Here is a 19,388-nt window from a genome sequence, read left to right on the forward strand (position 1 = left end):
ACTGAAACTATTACTAGGATAAACCTGAAATAGAATAAAACATGAATATGAGATGAAAAAGTTGAAAAAAGTTCTGAACAGGATAAATATATTTTGCTTCTTGAAATAAAATAAGCTAGTTTTAGTTTGACGAAGTAACAAAATTGCCAAAACTAAAGCTGAAATAAAAATGAATAAGAACTTTATAGGCATTTGAAATTGAAAAAAAAAAAACTAAAATTATAATATACATAAAAATATGTTCACTAGAGCAACTAGAGCAGAGCAATTCTGATGCAGGTGATGATGCAGGTGGTTCTGACTCAGTGATTGGCTGATGCAGGTGATGATGTCAGTGACGCACCTTGATGTGGTCGGCCAGCTGTGTGCTGCAGTCCTCAGGCTGTTCGGACAGGTGAACGCTGTACAGTTGCTGCAAGAACAAACATTCAGCACTGAAACACACACTACACTGATCACATGTGTAATATATGTGTGTGTGTGCGCACCTGGTAGAATCTGATGGCTTTGGTGAGCGGCTCCACCTGCACGGTCTCGTCGAGCTGGTCTTTGTGAAGCAGGTCGATGAGGAAGTCCAGCGAGCGCTCGTGAACGCTCATCTCCGAGTACAGCGTGCCCAAGCGCTTGTACACCTCCACCCCGCACTGGCCCAGAGCGCTGACAAACACACACACACACATGAGCAACTGCATCCTTTATGGTCACGGGTCTTCTTCAGAGCAGAAGATATCGGGTAACACTTCACAATAAGATTTAAAACCCAGTAATCACTGTTGCAGTGTAAATGCCTTCAGTAATCAGACTGTAGATATATCTAAACACCAATCAGGTGCAGCATCCGCTGTTGTAGCCTAAGAGTTTAAGTGTAAATTAATGTTGAATGATGACCACATTAACATGTTAAAGTCCCCCTGTGGTGAAAACAAAGGTTTTAATGTTGCTTGTGTGTCTATGTGGTGTTTTTAATATGCTTTAATAAGACACAGCATGTGTAAATTCATAAGTCGACACCATTTGCTGAGTATTTCCTCCTTAAAACTGCAGTGAACCAAAGACAGTCTCAAAAACACGCTTTGAAATCGCTGGTGTTTCTGACGTCACAAACTACCTTGTAGCCAATCAGAGTGGAGAAGGGGCTCATTTGCATATTCATAGAACCGCGCATACTAAATGAGGCAAGGGTGTCAAGTTACATTCAAGATATTTTAAAGGAATAAATAATTTTTTTTGTTCAATATGTAATTTTGGAGATCAAAGATGAGCTTTAAGGGATAGAGTGATGGACTACAGGGGCACATTGACCATCAGCCCTGGTTATGTGATGTGCAGTGTTGCGGACGGACACGTACAGCTCGTATTTATGCAGCGTGGCCTGAAGCAGCGTCAGAGAGTAAACCAGACCCGAGGCAAAGCTCAGCTGTTCTCCAGCGGCGCCGCGGAGTCCAGAGCGCTCCACAGAACCGGTCAGATCGAACTTCTCCTGCGCCTGCTTGCTGATCAGCTCCGCCTGACACACAGTTCATCACATCAACACACTCATCAGTGAGAGACATGCATTAACCAGGCAGTTCGCTCACATCAACCACTAATGCAGCAGTTACTGCTTCAGGAACACGAACAGTAGCAGTAGAGGAAGACACTGCATGTGTATCAGTGTATGAGATCTTAACCCTCTGGTGCTCTTCAGTCACTTCGGTCTGAAAAATTTCACTTTTTTTTTAATGATTTTTTTTACTTCATCGGAATGGTACAAAACTTGGTAAGGGTTTTGGCTGTGTGACCACAAAAAAAAAAATCATGGACATGATTCGAAAAGGTTTAGTCACACTTGAGCTCCTTGCGGTCAGAAACGAGGACATTGGAAATGAATGAGATGAGTTTCCTCTAGTGGAAGCGTTTTGAACTGCAGCCGAACAACATCTCACTGAAAGATCATTGTTTTTTGAGATATCAAGATCATATGTGAAACACAACTTGTTTAGATATATGTCTTTTATTTACTTGCATTGCAAACGTGATTTTGAAAATATAAATTTCGTATAAAAATTGAAAATAGTATTTTTTTGTGCATTTTTTATAACAATACACGTAAAATTCTGTAACTTTTTTTAAAGTCACTTTTTAAAACGTTTGTTCACGTCAGCAATAATCTGCCAAGTGTCATGTTTGAAAAGAGATCAAACTTCAGCCTGTCACTCTAAAGCGTTCAAGATTCACGACAGTTAAAGTTGTAAATGTAATTTTCAGGCCTTTGCTCAAAAATTGAATAAATGGATTATAAATACAGCATAAATATAATGTAGTAATCCCCTACCTAAAATATAGCACATTCATTTCGTTGATTCGGTCATTTGTGAGCGACACGTGAAGAGCACCAGTGTTTAAATGCTGCTGATGGCATATATCTTCCTGCGAATCCACACATGACTCCCGGACAGCAGTGATGTCACTGTTAAAGTAGCTGGAAAGTAAATGGAGAGCCTGTTTCCGAGGCTCATGAAGGAGTGGATCGTCACCTTGCAGATGAGTCTGGGAATCAGGAGCAACACCAGAATGCAGTCGTGATCTCCTCCGTGCCTCAGGAACGACTCCGGCATGAACGACGTCAGCAGAGACACCTGGCGGTTCGCCTGATTCACCTCCATCTTACGCAGCTCCATCTCGATGGCCTACACACACACACACACACACACACACACACACACACACACACACACACACACACACACACACACACACACACGTGTTAATTTCGTTAACGAAATCATGACGAAAAATATTCATTGATGACCATTTCTTCCATGACTAAGACGAGACGTTAACGAGACGACACCAACATCATTAAACGATAACTCTGACTATATCAGCATGCGACATCGCTGACGAAAAAAGACGAGACTGAAATGTAGTTAACAAATCAAAGCATTTCTAACACCTCTCTTTGTTTTTGCATTACAGCCGCTACGAGCTTTCATGCCTGCGGTTGCCAGATTTCAGCTTTTCTGTTAAAAGGACACGTTTTCTACATGATGTTTTACTTAATATTTGCAATCTGGCAACATGCGTCATGCTCTCTCTACACTGATGAAGTAAACAACACCAAAAACACATCAAAAACACAGATGAGCATGTAAGCTGGAGTCCAGCGATCTCCATTAGAGATATTCTGCTCATATGAAAGTGTCATTCAGCCAGTCTGAGTTTCTGTGACTAAAATGGCGATCAAACCTGTAATAATTCCAAACATTAATCTCGACATAATAATAAATGCACATATGCAGTTCAATGTGACAATAATTTTTTTTATTTTTTTTTTGCTGTTGTTTTAATAAAAAACATGAATGTAATTTGGAATTATGAGAAATTTCACATTTACATTTGAGAGAAAAGTCTTGTAGAGAATGGGTTAATTTATGACAAATAGCATATGAAAAAAATCAGGAAACTAGATTAGGTGAAATAAACCATGCATACGAGTTCTCTGAGACTATTATGAGACATTCTCTAGATTTGTACTTGTATATGAAAGTGCAATAATTTTGATGAAATGCACATATGAATTTCTCAAATGACAACAATTATTGTGATTATATTTTTAAGCAAAATAATCGTTAGCCTATTATAAATGTAACCATTATGCAGCATGACGAAAATATGACTAAGTTTTCATTGACTAAAACTAGACTAAAGTGCCCAGGCTTCTAGTCGACTAAACATTGACTGAATGAAAACAGGGCAAGGCTGACTAAATATAATAAAAACTAAAAAGTACATTTGACACAAGACTAAGACTGAATGTAATTTAGTCGTTTTATTGAAATACTTTGCACTAACTTCATAAAATTAAACAATAAAACACAACTTCAACATTTATTAGGTGAAAAAAAAAAGACTGTATCCTACTAGATATACTGATGCCTGTCACAAAAAGAGGGAGGACTAATCAGTAATGCGCTTACACACACACATTCACTCATACACACACACACACACACACACACACACACTCCCATGCTCACACACACAAACACTCACTGAATTCTAAACTGTTCATAGAATTCTGAAATGTTGATTAAATGTTCTACTTACCTTTTTATTTTATTATTTATTTATCTACTTATTTATTTCATGTATGTACATGTATGATGATTGGAAATGCTTTGGCAATACATTGAAATAACTGTCATGCCAATAAAGCACATTTGAACTGAATCGAATTGAATTGACTAAATGTAAAAATAGCTAACAAAATAAACACACACACACACACACACACACACACACACACACACACACACAAACACTGTGAGTGTCCGATCACGGTGTGTTTGAGGGTTCTAGCGGTACCTTGGCGTACGCTTTGGTCTCTGCAAACTTGATCTTGAAGTCGAAGAGCTCTGCCGTCGGCTGCTGGAGCTCCGCTGAGCTGCTCTGCTGATTGGTCAACTCTCGGTTCACCTCCTGTTTACACACACCAGAAAAGAGGGTCACATGTAGAATCAAGGAAGAATGAGGGACGACAAAGTTTGACTACAGACGAGTCACACTAGGAAAATCTGGACGAGAAATATGAGCAAAAACACACAAATATAACATGGAGGGAAATAATCAGCATACACAAGGACTGATCCAGATGTAATCATATTCTCATGTAAACACCGGCTGATGATAATGTATTGCTGGCAAATATAATATATATATATATATTAGGGGTGGAACGGTACACAGAAGTCACGGTTCGGTTCATACCTCGGTTCAGACATCACGGTTCGGTACGAGTTCGGTACAAGGGAGGGAAAAGCAAAACAAAAATGTAGAAGGCAATTTTTTTTTTTATTGTGCATGTCTGTAGGCTGTACCACCAAAGGAAAATAAATGTCTTAAGTTTTACAATGCCTTGTATTTTTTAAATAAGTTTTATTAATAAAGTAAAGGCATAGAACCAGTTTATTTGTAGTGCATGGACAATAGTTTTATATAATTAGTATTTAATTAAATTAATAAAAAGACAAAAAGACCTTGAGATATGTTTGGTAATTGTACCTGAATGAATTTAAAATTAATTTGCTATATTTCAGATCAATATATTTGTTTTCCTTAATTTTAATTAACACTAACTTTATTCTCATCTGAATTATAGATAATTTATTTCTGTGTAATATAATACTACTATTAAAAACAAATTTGATTTTTTTTTAATCAATGTAGAATGTGTAACTTAGCCTACTCACTGTGTTGGGTGACAGTTGTAGGTTACAGTTTGACAAGAGTTTACAGTTTGACAAAAGCACAATTTTGTGTTTTATTGCGAGTGTACACAAATATAAGTAAACACTTTGCAGTTTGAATGTTGTCCTATGAACAAAATGACAGAGTATGTTTTTATGTTTCAACTGTTCGATCGCGCCCGCGCCTCTCTCAACACACACACACACACACACACACACACACACACACACACACACACACACACACACACACACACACACACACACACACACACACACACACACACACACACACACACAGACAACATATTCCAGCATTGCAAACTTGACTTGACTTGAGCCTAGGGATGGCGAAAACAAAAAATTTTCTTGACCGACCACCGAGCCTCATTAGCCGGTTGAAACCGGTTAACCGATTAGTTTAAAATATGCTAGTAGGGCTGTGCGCATGAGCAATAGTCACATCGCCGGAACATGCGATGTGAAGGGTAGTAGCACCCATGGTGTATTAAGAGAATGATGATTTCGTACAAAAAAGAAAGTCAAAATCAGCTATTTGGGACTATTTCGTCTACAAAAAGGAGGATGTTGACCAAAAAGAGGTACTTTGACTGGAGTGTTATAAAGTTGTGGATGGTTGTCTTTTTTAAACAAGTCTTTTGTCTTTTATTTTTCGTGTTCGCATTTATGAGGAAAAAAACTATTTTACGTGACAGTTCTCCATTACGGACGCGACCGATCAAAGCGGCACTAAAAGACTGCTTTAAAACTTTCACAGAGACCTCAAACAGAAAGCACAAAGCCTTTCTTTAAAACGAATTTCGTTTTGTATTAATTGTATCTTAATTTTAATCAGTGTTTCATTATCCAATTTTCTAAAATAAAAAGTAAATAGCAGATAGCTATGCACGACACACGGAGGCGCCAGCGCCTGAACTGGAGCTAACGTTAAGCTATCATCCATGAACCGAAACTCAACGTATAAGGTAGCCTATACTCGCCTCACACACCTAAAAAAAAATAGAAATAGATCTATTATCTACAGAAATCTCTACTTTTAAACAGAACCATTCAAAACAAAATAAAACGATTTAATCCGTAAATGTGTATTTCTCTCCGGCGCGTTCATTACTGCGAAGATCGCGAGTCAGACTTCACCTTTGCAGCCGACACAGAAAACACTTGTTTATTAATAGACAATTAAAATGTCTCATCGCAATATTTTACATATTCATTCATTCATCATTACTTTTGCTGGTTCTTTGTGACAGCTTTTAGGTGCCGTTTACATGAACGCGTCACTGCATCAGCACCGAAAACAGAGAGAGAGAGAGAGATTTTTTTTTTACTTATTTTGAGGAAATAATGGACAAAAAAACATCTGTTAAGAGCGCCGCCAAGTTGGATTGCGTAGAACGTTCACCGAATTCTGACAGAAATATGTTCTAATTTTGGAATAAAATATTAAGTGACCTTTTTGTCACTTGTAATGAAGCTTGCTTATTAGTGAAATTATTAATATGGAATGGTAATTATTGACTTTAGTATATTGATCATGGCTCGCAATACATATCGTTGGGAAAAAAATAGCCTATCGCAATGTAATTTTTCCCCAATATCGTAATATTTTCCTAATATTGTGCAATATCGTGATTGCAATTTCGCAACTCTGTCGCATCTTGGATCTCTCTGCCGCTCTGCCTCCCGCTTTGGCTACCTTTCTCACCCGAAGCTTGCGGGTGTCGCGTTTTCAGGTGATACATCATATGATGTGTTACTACTGTATTTAAGCACTGTCTGTATCACACAAGTTGCAACTTACATCTGTGTCATTCTTTTTTGGTGAAATGGTCTCACACACTTCTTTGCACGCTTCATCCTGTCGTCTGCCCTGGCTCTAACCTCGAGTGTTTTAGCCTGTTGCCTTTACTTTTCGCAAACCTTGTGAGGGCGCGAACCCAAACGCTGTGACCTCGCGCCAAATGTTTTTATTGGTTTATTAAGTACAAACAGGCGAGTTATGAAAAATTGAGTGTGAGGGATTTGTTCACTTCACACAAAAAGAAATTGGAATGAGATGGCTAACTGTAGTAGCGTTTAGTCCACTGTCTATAATAACCTAATTTAGAGATGACTTTTTTTTTTAACCGACTACCGACAATTTTGACCGGTTAACGTTGATACGGTCAACCATCGGTCAAACGGTCATCGGTTAACATCCCTACTTGAGCCTGTCCATTATAGCTAGCCTGTCTATGATTATAGCCACAGAGCTTCAGAGCTAAGGCGAGCTACAGATTAGGTGTCCCTAAAGGGGACTAAAAATTTATTTTTATACCGTGTATTCTCCGTGTGTATTCATGCACCGAACCGTGACGCCCGTACTGTTTTGGTTCAATACGAATACATGTACCGTTCCACCCCTAATATATATATATAATATGTTCTAATCAGTGTTGTAATGTAACGGAGTACAAATACTTCGTTACTGTACTTAAGTAGAAATTTCACGTATCTGTACTTTACTTCGTTATTTAAATTTATGTCAACTTTCACTTTTACTCCACTACATTTCCTAGATAAAATGTATACTTTTACTCCGCTATATTTCCACTAAGCATATTCGTTACTCGTTACTACAAAATAAAATCAGAAGAAATGTGTGCGACTGCAATAAGGGAGGTTTGGCGAATCACTGCTCCTAGATTGCAGTACGCACGCTCCGCACGGCGCGCGCTCTATTTCAGCGTAATGCTTGTTTGTTGCCATGCCAAAGGAGGAGGAAGCACAACTGAAACCGCCATGGAAGCACGAGCACCTGCTGGAGGACCTGGGGCACGTTTAACCAGAGCTGCCAACTCTCACGCATTCACCGTGAGACACACGCAATTGACATTTTTCACACGCTCTCAAGCCACACATGCATTTTTTCACGCACAGAAAAATCGCGAAGCAAAGAGGACACGGAGACCGACAGACTAAGCAGGTTACTTTAAGACAACTTACCGAAATGTATATTCCTCATACATAATATCGATCAATAAGTGTTTTTCATCAGCGTGAAGATGATGAAATAACATAGCTGAAGGACAATTATGTCACATTTACCTCAGGAAAGCCATTTAATAAACATAGGCTAGCCTATAGCACAGTTGGCAAGAAATAAAAAAAGCTATAGAGAGTATTTTGCTAAATATGTGTTCTATATTACATATTTATTATATTTTTACTTATATCATTAAAGTTTTTATTATAATAATAAAAAACGCATTATATTTAATTATTTCTAACCCTGAAATAATAGCCTACTACCAGCTGATAGGGCTCTCTGTATGTTTACAGCATTAGGTGAGTTTTTTTTTGTTTTTGTTTTTTTGAGAAAAAATACGCCTATCTTGTGTAGCCTACCTAATATTTATACAAATAAGTCAATATTAAATCAAATCACAATTGAATTGAAATAATAAAAAAGCGTAGCTTACCAGAAATTGTATGTTAACATTGTAACATGTCACTAAACCATTCAGTTTAATTACAAAAATGTTAGTGACAATCACAATACACTTATTGTGATGCAATTTTTTTTTTACAGCTAAAGGTACATGCAGTGGGAAATAAACGATAACACAAGTAGCCTACAGTACAGGCTACACAGCCCCTCCAGTTTTTCGCGTTTCCGTGATCGCTGAATTCAATGCATAATAAAAAAACACACAAAAACAACCTTTTACTTTTACTTCAATTACTTAAGTACATTAAATATCAGAAAATTACTTTTGATACTTAAGTACAGTATATATCAGATACTTTAAGACTTTTACTTAAGTAATATTCTAAAAGGTAACTTTCACTTCTACCAAAGTCTTTTTCTAGTACGATACTTGTACTTTTACTCAAGTATTGCTTTCTAGTACTTTATACAACACTGGTTCTAATTTTGGAATAAAATATTAAGTGACCTTTTTGTCACTTGTAATGAAGCTTGCTTATTAGTGAAATTATTAATATGGAATGGTAATTATTGACTTTAGTATATTGATCATGGCTCGCAATACATATCGTTGGGAAAAAAATAGCCTATCGCAATGTAATTTTTCCCCAATATCGTAATATTTTCCTAATATTGTGCAATATCGTGATTGCAATTTCGCAACTCTGTCGCATCTTGGATCTCTCTGCCGCTCTGCCTCCCGCTTTGGCTACCTTTCTCACCCGAAGCTTGCGGGTGTCGCGTTTTCAGGTGATACATCATATGATGTGTTACTACTGTATTTAAGCACTGTCTGTATCACACAAGTTGCAACTTACATCTGTGTCATTCTTTTTTGGTGAAATGGTCTCACACACTTCTTTGCACGCTTCATCCTGTCGTCTGCCCTGGCTCTAACCTCGAGTGTTTTAGCCTGTTGCCTTTACTTTTCGCAAACCTTGTGAGGGCGCGAACCCAACGTCACGCTGTGACCTCGCGCCAAATGTTTTTATTGGTTTATTAAGTACAAACAGGCGAGTTATGATAAATTGAGTGTGAGGGATTTGTTCACTTCACACAAAAAGAAATTGGAATGAGATGGCTAACTGTAGTAGCGTTTAGTCCACTGTCTATAATAACCTAATTTAGAGATGACTTTTTTTTTTTAACCGACTACCGACAATTTTGACCAGTTAACGTTGATACGGTCAACCATCGGTCAAACGGTCATCGGTTAACATCCCTACTTGAGCCTGTCCATTATAGCTAGCCTGTCTATGATTATAGCCACGGAGCTTCAGAGCTAAGGCGAGCTACAGATTAGGTGTCCCTAAAGGGGACTAAAAATTTATTTTTATACCGTGTATTCTCCGTGTGTATTCATGCACCGAACCGTGACGCCCGTACTGTTTTGGTTCAATACGAATACATGTACCGTTCCACCCCTAATATATATATATATAATATATATATATATATATATATATATATATATATTCTGGGCAACGATTAATCGCATCCAAAATACAAGTTTGTGTTAACTATACACAGTACACACACACATATTATGTAATTTTGTATACATAAATACACACACATGCATGTATATATTTAAGAAAAATTTGTTATTTATATATAAAATATTTATATTTATATATAATATATAAATTATTTATAAATATATATACAGTATATACATGCTAATTTTCTTAAATATATATGCATATGTATGTATTTATATATACAAGATAATTATACACCGTACAAACATATATATTATGTAAATACAAACTTTATATATATACATATATATATATATATATATATATATATATATATATATATATATATATATAAACTGTATATAAACTATAATAACCGTATTTTAACAGTGTTGTTCAATAGTATTATACCTTATTTTGTTCCTTTTTTAAATAGTCATTATTATGAGTGTTTTTGACCGTAGACGCATGTAAACTAGGGATTTAACGGTGAGGATATTTTCCCACCGGTTAATCGACGTGTGACAACACCGGTATCACCGGCGGAGGCTTTTAAATCGCTAATTTAAAGGTGAAAGTAAAATGCCCGCGTCCGCACTTCATGATGGCGCAGAGCAGCACTGTTTTGTTGTGTACAGTTATTAAGAATAATAGGCTAATGAACTCACCATTCAAGCAATCCGCCCGAATTGGCGCTAATTTAAAAGTGAAACTAAAATGCGCATGTCCGCACAGGATTGCTTGAATGGCCTATTATTCTTAAAGGAAAACACAACAACAAAACAGTGCAATGACAAATTCGCTTGTATAATTGCTTTTACATTTCGCTTTGACACCAGATATCCCGCTGTCATCATCTTGTCAGTCAGTTCTTCGCTCTCGTGTCTCCTGCTGCTGATCTGTGCTGCGACTCTCATTCAGCTCACGGTTTATTAAGCAGACACCATTCAGTTCAATAGTGTCTGTTCTCTAACTGAACTAAGTGATTTTATAAAATTAAAATAAATCAAATCGATGGTGGGTGGTGATGGGCAAGTGATGTAACAAACGTTGCTTCTGAACACTGTCAACAGCGACTATCGTAGCAAGCCTACTGTAAACCTGTCGTAGGAGACTCATACACACAAACAGGAAGGTTTTTTGTTTTTTGTTGAAATTTTTCAAAGCTTGCTCCTTTGAACCTGTTTCAGGGTTTGCTTTCTCAGACACCAGGCACTGCTGTTGTGTGAACGAGCGGCCGGAGCTCACTGAGGGTTTCCTGTGTGAAACGGTGTGTGTTAATGGCCGCTAAGTTAATAACTAATGATCTTTACAACGGAAGTGAATCAATCAAACTAACTTTAGCTGGACAATAACTTTATTCTAGATCTGCTGTAAAGCCTAAACAATCTGTTACTGTAATCTCCTGTTATCACCATAAATCTGCTTTGAAACATCTATATTGTTAATGAGAGTGTTTATGAGAGCATAACTGTAGGTGACCTGCAGGTGTGTGGTGAGCTCCCTGTATTTGCTGATGGTGTGCTGATAGTCGGCCATGGTCTCCTGGCACGCCTCGACTCTCTTCTGCGCCTCTCGCACTCGAGCTCCGGCCAGATCCAGATGTTCCCGCAGCTCCAGCTCCGTCTCACGCGAGTTCTCCTGCAGCTCGTCGTTCATCTCGTTTATCGACTCCTGGGAAAACAGAGAATCAAGACGGTATTTATGTTAAGTACATAAATCTGTGAGCCTGGACCACAAAACCAGTCACATGGGTAAAAATCTGTATCATCTCGTTTATCGACTCCTGGGAAAACACAGAGAATGAAGACGGCTAGAGATAAGCACTTTTGCTGTACGATATACATTATGACGATTTAATGATTGAATTTTAAAGCAGAGACTTTGCTTCATATCAAAAGTAACACATCACAAAGGTTTTTGTGATTACTAGATGGCAGACGCTACAAATGTTTAGTAGACTAAAAGTGACTAGAAATGGTTAATATAATGGATAATATAAAAATAAAAAAGTACTTTAAAATATTATATAAACTTAATCTGAATGATAGTGGAGTAACGCTGCTCACCAGGTCACTGACGGTCTCTCTCAGCTCTCGCACTTTCTCTTCCAGGTCTAAGTTTCTCTCCGTCAGTGTCTCGACCATCTCCTCGGCTCCTAAAGCAGCGTCCACCTGAACACACACACACACACACACACACACACACACACACACACACACACACACACACACACACACACACACACACACACACAAAAGAGTGCAATGCAAATTAGAACTTTGATCCAGTTCTCTAGAAGATTTTTTGTTTTGCAGCAGTGAAGTCCAGCAAATACAGACATCAGTAACTCATTCAGCAAGAAAAAGTCAGATTAGGGTTCGGAATCGGATACTTGTTATAAAATTAAAATTTCGATTCCTCTGTGAGCATTTCAATATGACTTTAAACCATTCAACAGTTTCAGTGCTGCACACAAACACACACGTAACAGTATATTGGATCTGTGCAGCTCTTAAAGTGACAGCAGCCTAGTATTCGGGCTGTCGTCTCTATAATAACACTAATCAAACAACAAAAGACAGAGAAAATTCACTAATTCTAGACTGAACAACTTTAGTAACTATATTTGTAATGTATATTTTATTTATAAAGTGTGATTTTACAGTTTATGCACTTGAATACCTGAAAATCTTAAATCTTAAAACAGATTATTGGAATTGAAATTAGGAATCGATAAGTAGATTAAAAAAATATCACTGTTAAATGTCATATAACTGTTCACATTTTCTAAAAAAATATAGAAGCAAAACTACCCTTAACCCTATGAAATCTATTTTATTCTTTCCCAAAATCAGTTTCCCCCTAATTTTTTTAAATTTCATTTTACACTTTTGTAACAAATGTAACAAAAATTTAATATTTAGGGCCCTTTTTTATTTTTTCCCTCCCTCATATTCCGCGTTTCCCTAAATTCCCGGTTTTCCGGTTTGATTACATATTAATAATCAAAAAGCAAGTCTAACCAATTGAATTATACTTTATTATTTGGCTTTATTATTATTTTGACTCATTTTCCAGTTTATTAGTCTGTCTTTAACCAGTAACACTTACAATCAGGTTTCATTAGTATCTAAATGCTGATAACTTTCACCCAATGGAGTGAATGTGACTGGATCTGATTCCTTCTGCTTGTTTTCCTCTGACCTGTTCCTTGAGCTCGTCGACTGTGGCCTCAGCCTCCTTCATCTGCTCCTGCAGTTTCTCCTTCTGCGCTCTCAGCGTCTCCAGCTCGGAGTTCTTCTTCTCCATCTGCTTCTGCAGCTTCAGGTGCTCCTGCTTCTCTGAGGAGGACAGATCCCTCATCCTGACCAGCGCCTCCTTCAGACGCACGTTCTGCTCCTCCAGCTGCTTGAGCTGATAACTGGACGCCGCTCCATCTGAACCTGAAGAGACACAGGCAGAGGTCACATAACTGTCCAGCACACGTGTATGTGTGTGTGTGTTTGGTTCCTACTCGGGTTGGGTATCATTTGAATTTTAACGATTCCGATTTTGATTCTGCTTATTGATTCCGATTCTTATTGATTCCTAATTTCAATTCCAATAAGGTAAAAAACAAAACAAAAAAAAACTTAAATATCATTCACATTAATTCTTATTGCAAAACATTTAATTGTAAATGAATATCATGAACACATCAACAGGCTGAAGAACACTCACACGAGGAGCGTTTGCCTCTGATTTAAAAACACCATAGAAAAACAACTAGACAAACTAATATAAACTTCAAGCGTTATTAAAGAAGTAAACACTCATTATTTGAAAAAAGAACAAATTAGCAATCACAACAAATAGAGACAACTGAACAAAGATATGACTGAAATAAACAGTGTTTTAAGATTTTCAGGTATTCAGGTTCAGAAACTTGAGTAATCAAATGTAAAATAACACTTTACAAATAAAATATACATTACAAATATAGTTACAAAAGTTATTCAGTCAAGACTGAGCGAATTTTCTCTGTCTTTTGTTGTTTGATTAGTGTTATTATAGAGATGGCAGGAATAATTCCTGACCTCAAGTATTCAATTCCTGACCTCAAGTATCTAATTCCTGCCCTCAAGTATCTGATTCCTGCCCTCAAGTATCTGATTCCTGACCTCAGGAATCTGATTCCTGACCTCAGGTATCTGATTCCTGACCTCAAGTATCTGACTCCTGACCTCAAGTATCTGATTCCTGCCCTCAGGTATCCGAATCCTGCCCTCAAGTATCTGATTCCTGCCCTCAAGTATCTGATTCCTGCCCTCAGGTATCCGATTCCTGACCTCAAGTATCTGACTCCTGACCTCAAGTATCTGATTCCTGCCCTCAGGTATCCGAATCCTGCCCTCAAGTATCTGATTCCTGCCCTCAAGTATCTGATTCCTGCCCTCAGGTATCCGATTCCTGACCTCAGGTATCCGATTCCTGACCTCAGGTATCTGATTCCTGACCTCAGGTATCCGATTCCTGCCCTCAAGTATCTGATTCCTGACCTCAGGTATCTGATTCCTGCCCTCAAGTATCTGATTCCTGCCCTCAAGTATCCGATTCCCAGCCCCAGTGCGTACCCTTCTCCTGTATCTCGTGCTTGAGGATCTCCAGGTCCATGGTGAGCTCCTCCAGCTTCTCCTTCAGGCTCTCCAGCTCCTGCTGCAGGGACTCGGCCCGCTCCTCCGCCATCTCCTTGTCCAACGTGGCCATCTCGATAGCGTCCGCGGTGTCCGCCATCTCCTCCATGTAGCGGTCCTTAGCCTCCAGAGCCTCACGTGCCTCCTGTAGACAGAGGACAGGGTTACGCTCAGATACACACACACCACTCTCTTATAGAGGAGTTACTCTCAGATACACACTGTGCGAGTGATTGAGTGAGTGAGTGAGTGAGTGAGTGAGTGAGTGAGTGAGTGAGTGTGTGAGCACCTTCTTGGCCTCCTTCAGCTGTCTCTGCAGCTCGTTCTGCTGCTCCTGCATCTTGCTCCTCCACTCCTGCAGCTGCTCCAGCTGGATCTTGTGCTTCTCCATCTCCTTCAGCTTGGCTTTATCCTCCGAGCGCTTCATCCGCAGCGTCTCCAGCTTCTCCTCCAGATCCCTGACTTGAGCTCGGAGAATCTCCTCCTCCTGCACACACACAGACTGAATCTGTCATTGAACATTTACATTTATGCTTTTGGGAGACGCGTTTATCCAAAGCGACTTACATTGCATTTCAAGGTACACATTTACATTCTTATCAGTTCTTGCTTTCCCTGGGAATCGAACCCATAACCTCAGCGTTGCAAGCACCAACGCTCTACTGTTTGAATTAAATTCACATGTATTTGTATAGCACTTTTCACAATACACAATGTTTCAAAGCAGCTTTACAGAAAATGCATGAGTCCACATTACAGTTTACAGTGATCTGTTATCAGAGGTGACTGTCTAAGTCAAGTCAAGTCATCTTCATTTATATAGCGCTTTTAACAATGTAGATTGTTTCAAAGCAGCTCTACAAAGATAAACGTATAATTTAAGGTAACAGAGATTGATTTGGCTTTATAGCGGTTCTTTAATAAAGTTATTTTACAGCTAAAGTTAGTTTTGATTGATTCGCTTCCGTTGCAATGATCATTTAAGTTATGTATTTCAGAAATACACATATACAAAATCACAGTTATCTAAAAATGTATTAATTCAAACAATGTAATAATTTAATGCAGAAACAATGAGCTCATTGAAGTAATGAATACTTGTGTGTTAACAAATGATTATGACATTATGACATACATTTAGACAACAGACAACATGGCTTTCAGAGGCTCATTACTGGAATAATGCAATAGTGGACCAAAAGTAAACAAAAATGAGTACATTCCAGCCAATATGTCGTAGAATCCAAAGGTCAGAGGTCGCTCACCTTGCTAGGGGTCGCAGGAGGTGGGCCACTGGGGACGGGGCTTGGCTGTGGGACGACAGGAGCTCCCAGTGCCTTCTGGGAAGAGGATGAGGACTCATTCTCCACTAACACAGATTCAGAAAGTGATGAACCTCCAACAGAGGGACGACCGGCCTGAGGAAGAACACACACACACTGAGTTATCTTACATAAATCGCACCCGTGACCTCTGACCCCACACACAGTGATCACCTTACCCCAGTGCAGTGATGTCACTAGCTTAGTTCACATCCTAACAGTCTCAAAAGCATTCAATGGTCTCTACATACATTTAATAAAGAAGAGTTGAAGCTAGGGCTGGGCGATATGGACCAAAAGTCATATCCCGATATATTTAGGCTGAATATCGATATACGATATATATCCCGATATTTTTTTCCGCAAAGTGAAAGCAAAAAGTAAAGACTATACTAATAAATAAACATTAGGCCTATGCTAAAGCTATTAAATAGCAGTCCCAAACTAGTTTTTGTTAATACAATGTTGGTATGAGCCACTACAGTCATTTAAAAATATAAAAAATAAAACAAAGAAAAATAAAGTGGCATTTTGGGGTTAATATGGAAACAACAGTAACCATGGTGAATACACAATATAATGAAACATAGAAACTGCTCCTGATGAACAGAATGAAAATCATACCTGCATTACTTTTATTTTGTGTAATTTACAACGTAACGGCGTTGCATGCTCGTATTTCTTTCGCACTTTATATACAGTGAGGCGATACACAGCGCGCGCCGCCGCATTTGCGCGTGTAATTGAAGAGTATGCGGTAACGTTATGAGTAGGCTACAGGATAACGGCTGACAGGACAAGAAAGTCCGTTTTTCTGAGGTGAAAGACTATTTCAGCGTACACTTATGTCACTGCCTGGTAGTTCCTATTGTGCTGGGTTTTCTGAAGTAGTCATGATTCGCCTCTCATAACATAACATGCACTAAACACGCACGCAAAGTGGAAAAGGAGGGGCGGGGACGCGGGGAGCAAGGATCACAGCGCAAATTTGAACAATATCGATATATGCGATATGGTCTAATTCCATATCGCATTTCAAAAATATATCGATATATTTTTTATATCGATATATCGCCCAGCCCTAGTTGAAGCCTCTTTTTGGACTGACTAATCAAGCTCTCCATAAAACAAACAAGACAATTTCATAGAACAACACACACTATACAGACACTTCATATTCAATGCTATTAGATAATCTGAGAATTGCATTTATTAGACTATACCTTCAATAAACACACACACTGAGTTATCTTTATCAACTGCACCCGTGACCTCTGACCCCACACGCAGTGATCACCTGACCCCAGTGCAGTGATGTCACTGGCCCAGTTCACACCTAACACACAGGTTTTGGCAAGCTTGACTGAGTTTGTTTCTCAGGAACTTTGATCTGAAAGCTTCTGCTCTGAGGACAAGTTCACTGATTTTTACTACACGCTTTTGGATTTTTACTATGCCAGTAGTATATTAAAAAACAAACAAGGTTTACTCTTTCTGAGTGTAACCTGCATCCAGATCTCCCAGATTATGTGCAAAAGTCCAACGGATGGACTCAAATGTGTCATTTTGCATCATTTATACAGAGCTCGGATCTTTGTCAAAACTAGTGCCGGGCGCTTTCGAAACACTGCTTTGTGAAGCTTCGAAACCTTAGGCATACCTTCAATAAACATTGGCAATAACTTTGTAAAAGGTGTTTTACACCGTTCTGACCAGTGTTAGGCACTTTGAGCATTTTGAAACTGTAAATCATTTTGAGAAATCAATTAATTCAAAGCTTTGTCCCATCACTAGTTCAAACTACAGGTCGAAGTTCTGCATTTGGTCATTTTCACCCATAGACAGTCGGGATTGACAGGATTTATTTCTAGTGCACAGACATCCAAGTTTTAGTAAAAGCCCGTCTTGTCGGGGTGAATTCCCCCTTTGATTTGTTTTGATTTATTAGACAAAGAAAGTAGTGAAATACACTAATCGTCAATGATAACTCACTAGAGTTAAAAACTTGTTTCCATTGCAGTCCATTATGTAAAGCACACTTCACTCATACTGAGAGGTTACTTTGGCATTGCATGCTATTATAAATAAAAAGCTACAATAAGTTTTCATATTTACAAGGATCATAATCACAATTAAACATCTACACAATGACTAAGTCACCATGCAATCAAAATTGATCGTATTTTTTTTATGGAATATTACAGTGTTTATTCTAAAAGATTTATCAGTGCACATCATTATTGGTTTAATAATGTTGAATCAATAACTTCCTCTTCTCTGATAATGAGGGCGGGGCAACCAGTCACTCACATGAGATCAGCCAATAGCAAACTACAACCATCCAATCAATTCCCCAAAGACACAATCAAGCCCCGCCCATATCTGTTCTTGTTCCAGAAGCGTTTCACTCGTATATACGACACAATAGAGGAGAAAAGACGAGCACAACTTCCCTTTCATAATGACTTTAAACAAATTGTGAAAAAACAGTCAAAACTTTTCAACTACACAAGTGGAAAAGCTTTGACTGATCTAACCGGACACTTCAGCAAAAGTCACTCCTCCTGACTGGGTTCTGGTATTGATAACCCTAGCTGTGAACTGGGCCCGTAACGGTGTGCTAGTACTCTGTGATCGGGCACATACCATAATGAGAGAGGGCAGAGAGCTGGAGCTGGACAGACGGGCCGGGGTGATCCACTGTCACGCACAATACAGAACGGCTCACATTAACCTTACGCTCATCACACAAACACTCGTTAAAATAAACACACCCGGACCACCTCGGATCATCTTAATCACACTCATATCTACAGATACAGATCGCTTCAAAACCAGCTTCACAGAGATCAACAGGGTTCATTAGGACCGAGCAACTAACAAATCGATTTTTTGATTCATCGTTTAAAAAAAGTTTATCATTGTGAGCCTTTTTAAGCCTTGCCAGTTTAAACATTCAAGCACAAGACGTGAAAGATGAGTTCCTCTTTCACGTCTTCTTGTGCTTGAATTGGCAAATTCACACAAATTTATCTCAAAATGTCTTGGCGAGTATCCTAGCTTAAGTGAACATAAAGAGTATTCAACACAACATAAAGAGATTGTATTCAATCAGTGCTTTAGTCTTAACCCTCTGGTGCTCTTTGGTCATTTTTGAAGAGATCAAACTTCAGTTTGTGCTCTAAAACATT

The 19,388-nt window shown here is 38.5% G+C and overlaps 1 protein-coding gene across 9 annotated transcripts in view; it reads right to left on the reverse strand.

Moving 5' to 3' along the window:
* Positions 1–19,388, reverse strand: part of dctn1a (dynactin 1a) — a 35,441-nt gene that overhangs the window by 6,835 nt on the left and 9,218 nt on the right. For 5 of the 9 annotated variants that reach the window (XM_081359548.1, XM_081359549.1, XM_081359547.1 and 2 more), the window contains 11 exons: positions 16,141–16,293; positions 15,165–15,362; positions 14,816–15,020; positions 13,407–13,645; positions 12,269–12,373; positions 11,682–11,873; positions 4,348–4,461; positions 2,517–2,669; positions 1,350–1,507; positions 489–657; positions 344–412 (listed from right to left, as the gene is read on the reverse strand). In XM_081359548.1, the coding sequence (XP_081215674.1) occupies positions 344–412; positions 489–657; positions 1,350–1,507; positions 2,517–2,669; positions 4,348–4,461; positions 11,682–11,873; positions 12,269–12,373; positions 13,407–13,645; positions 14,816–15,020; positions 15,165–15,362; positions 16,141–16,293 (1,755 nt within the window). Of the gene's footprint in view, positions 1–343; positions 413–488; positions 658–1,349; positions 1,508–2,516; positions 2,670–4,347; positions 4,462–11,681; positions 11,874–12,268; positions 12,374–13,406; positions 13,646–14,815; positions 15,021–15,164; positions 15,363–16,140; positions 16,294–18,843; positions 18,898–19,388 lie in introns of all 9 variants that reach the window. The other 4 variants (XM_081359544.1, XM_081359546.1, XM_081359542.1 and 1 more) reach the window with 1 other exon arrangement.

The sequence above is a fragment of the Scardinius erythrophthalmus genome (genome assembly GCF_964197995.2).
Source record: "Scardinius erythrophthalmus genome assembly, chromosome: 2".
Lineage (NCBI taxonomy): Eukaryota > Metazoa > Chordata > Actinopteri > Cypriniformes > Leuciscidae > Scardinius > Scardinius erythrophthalmus.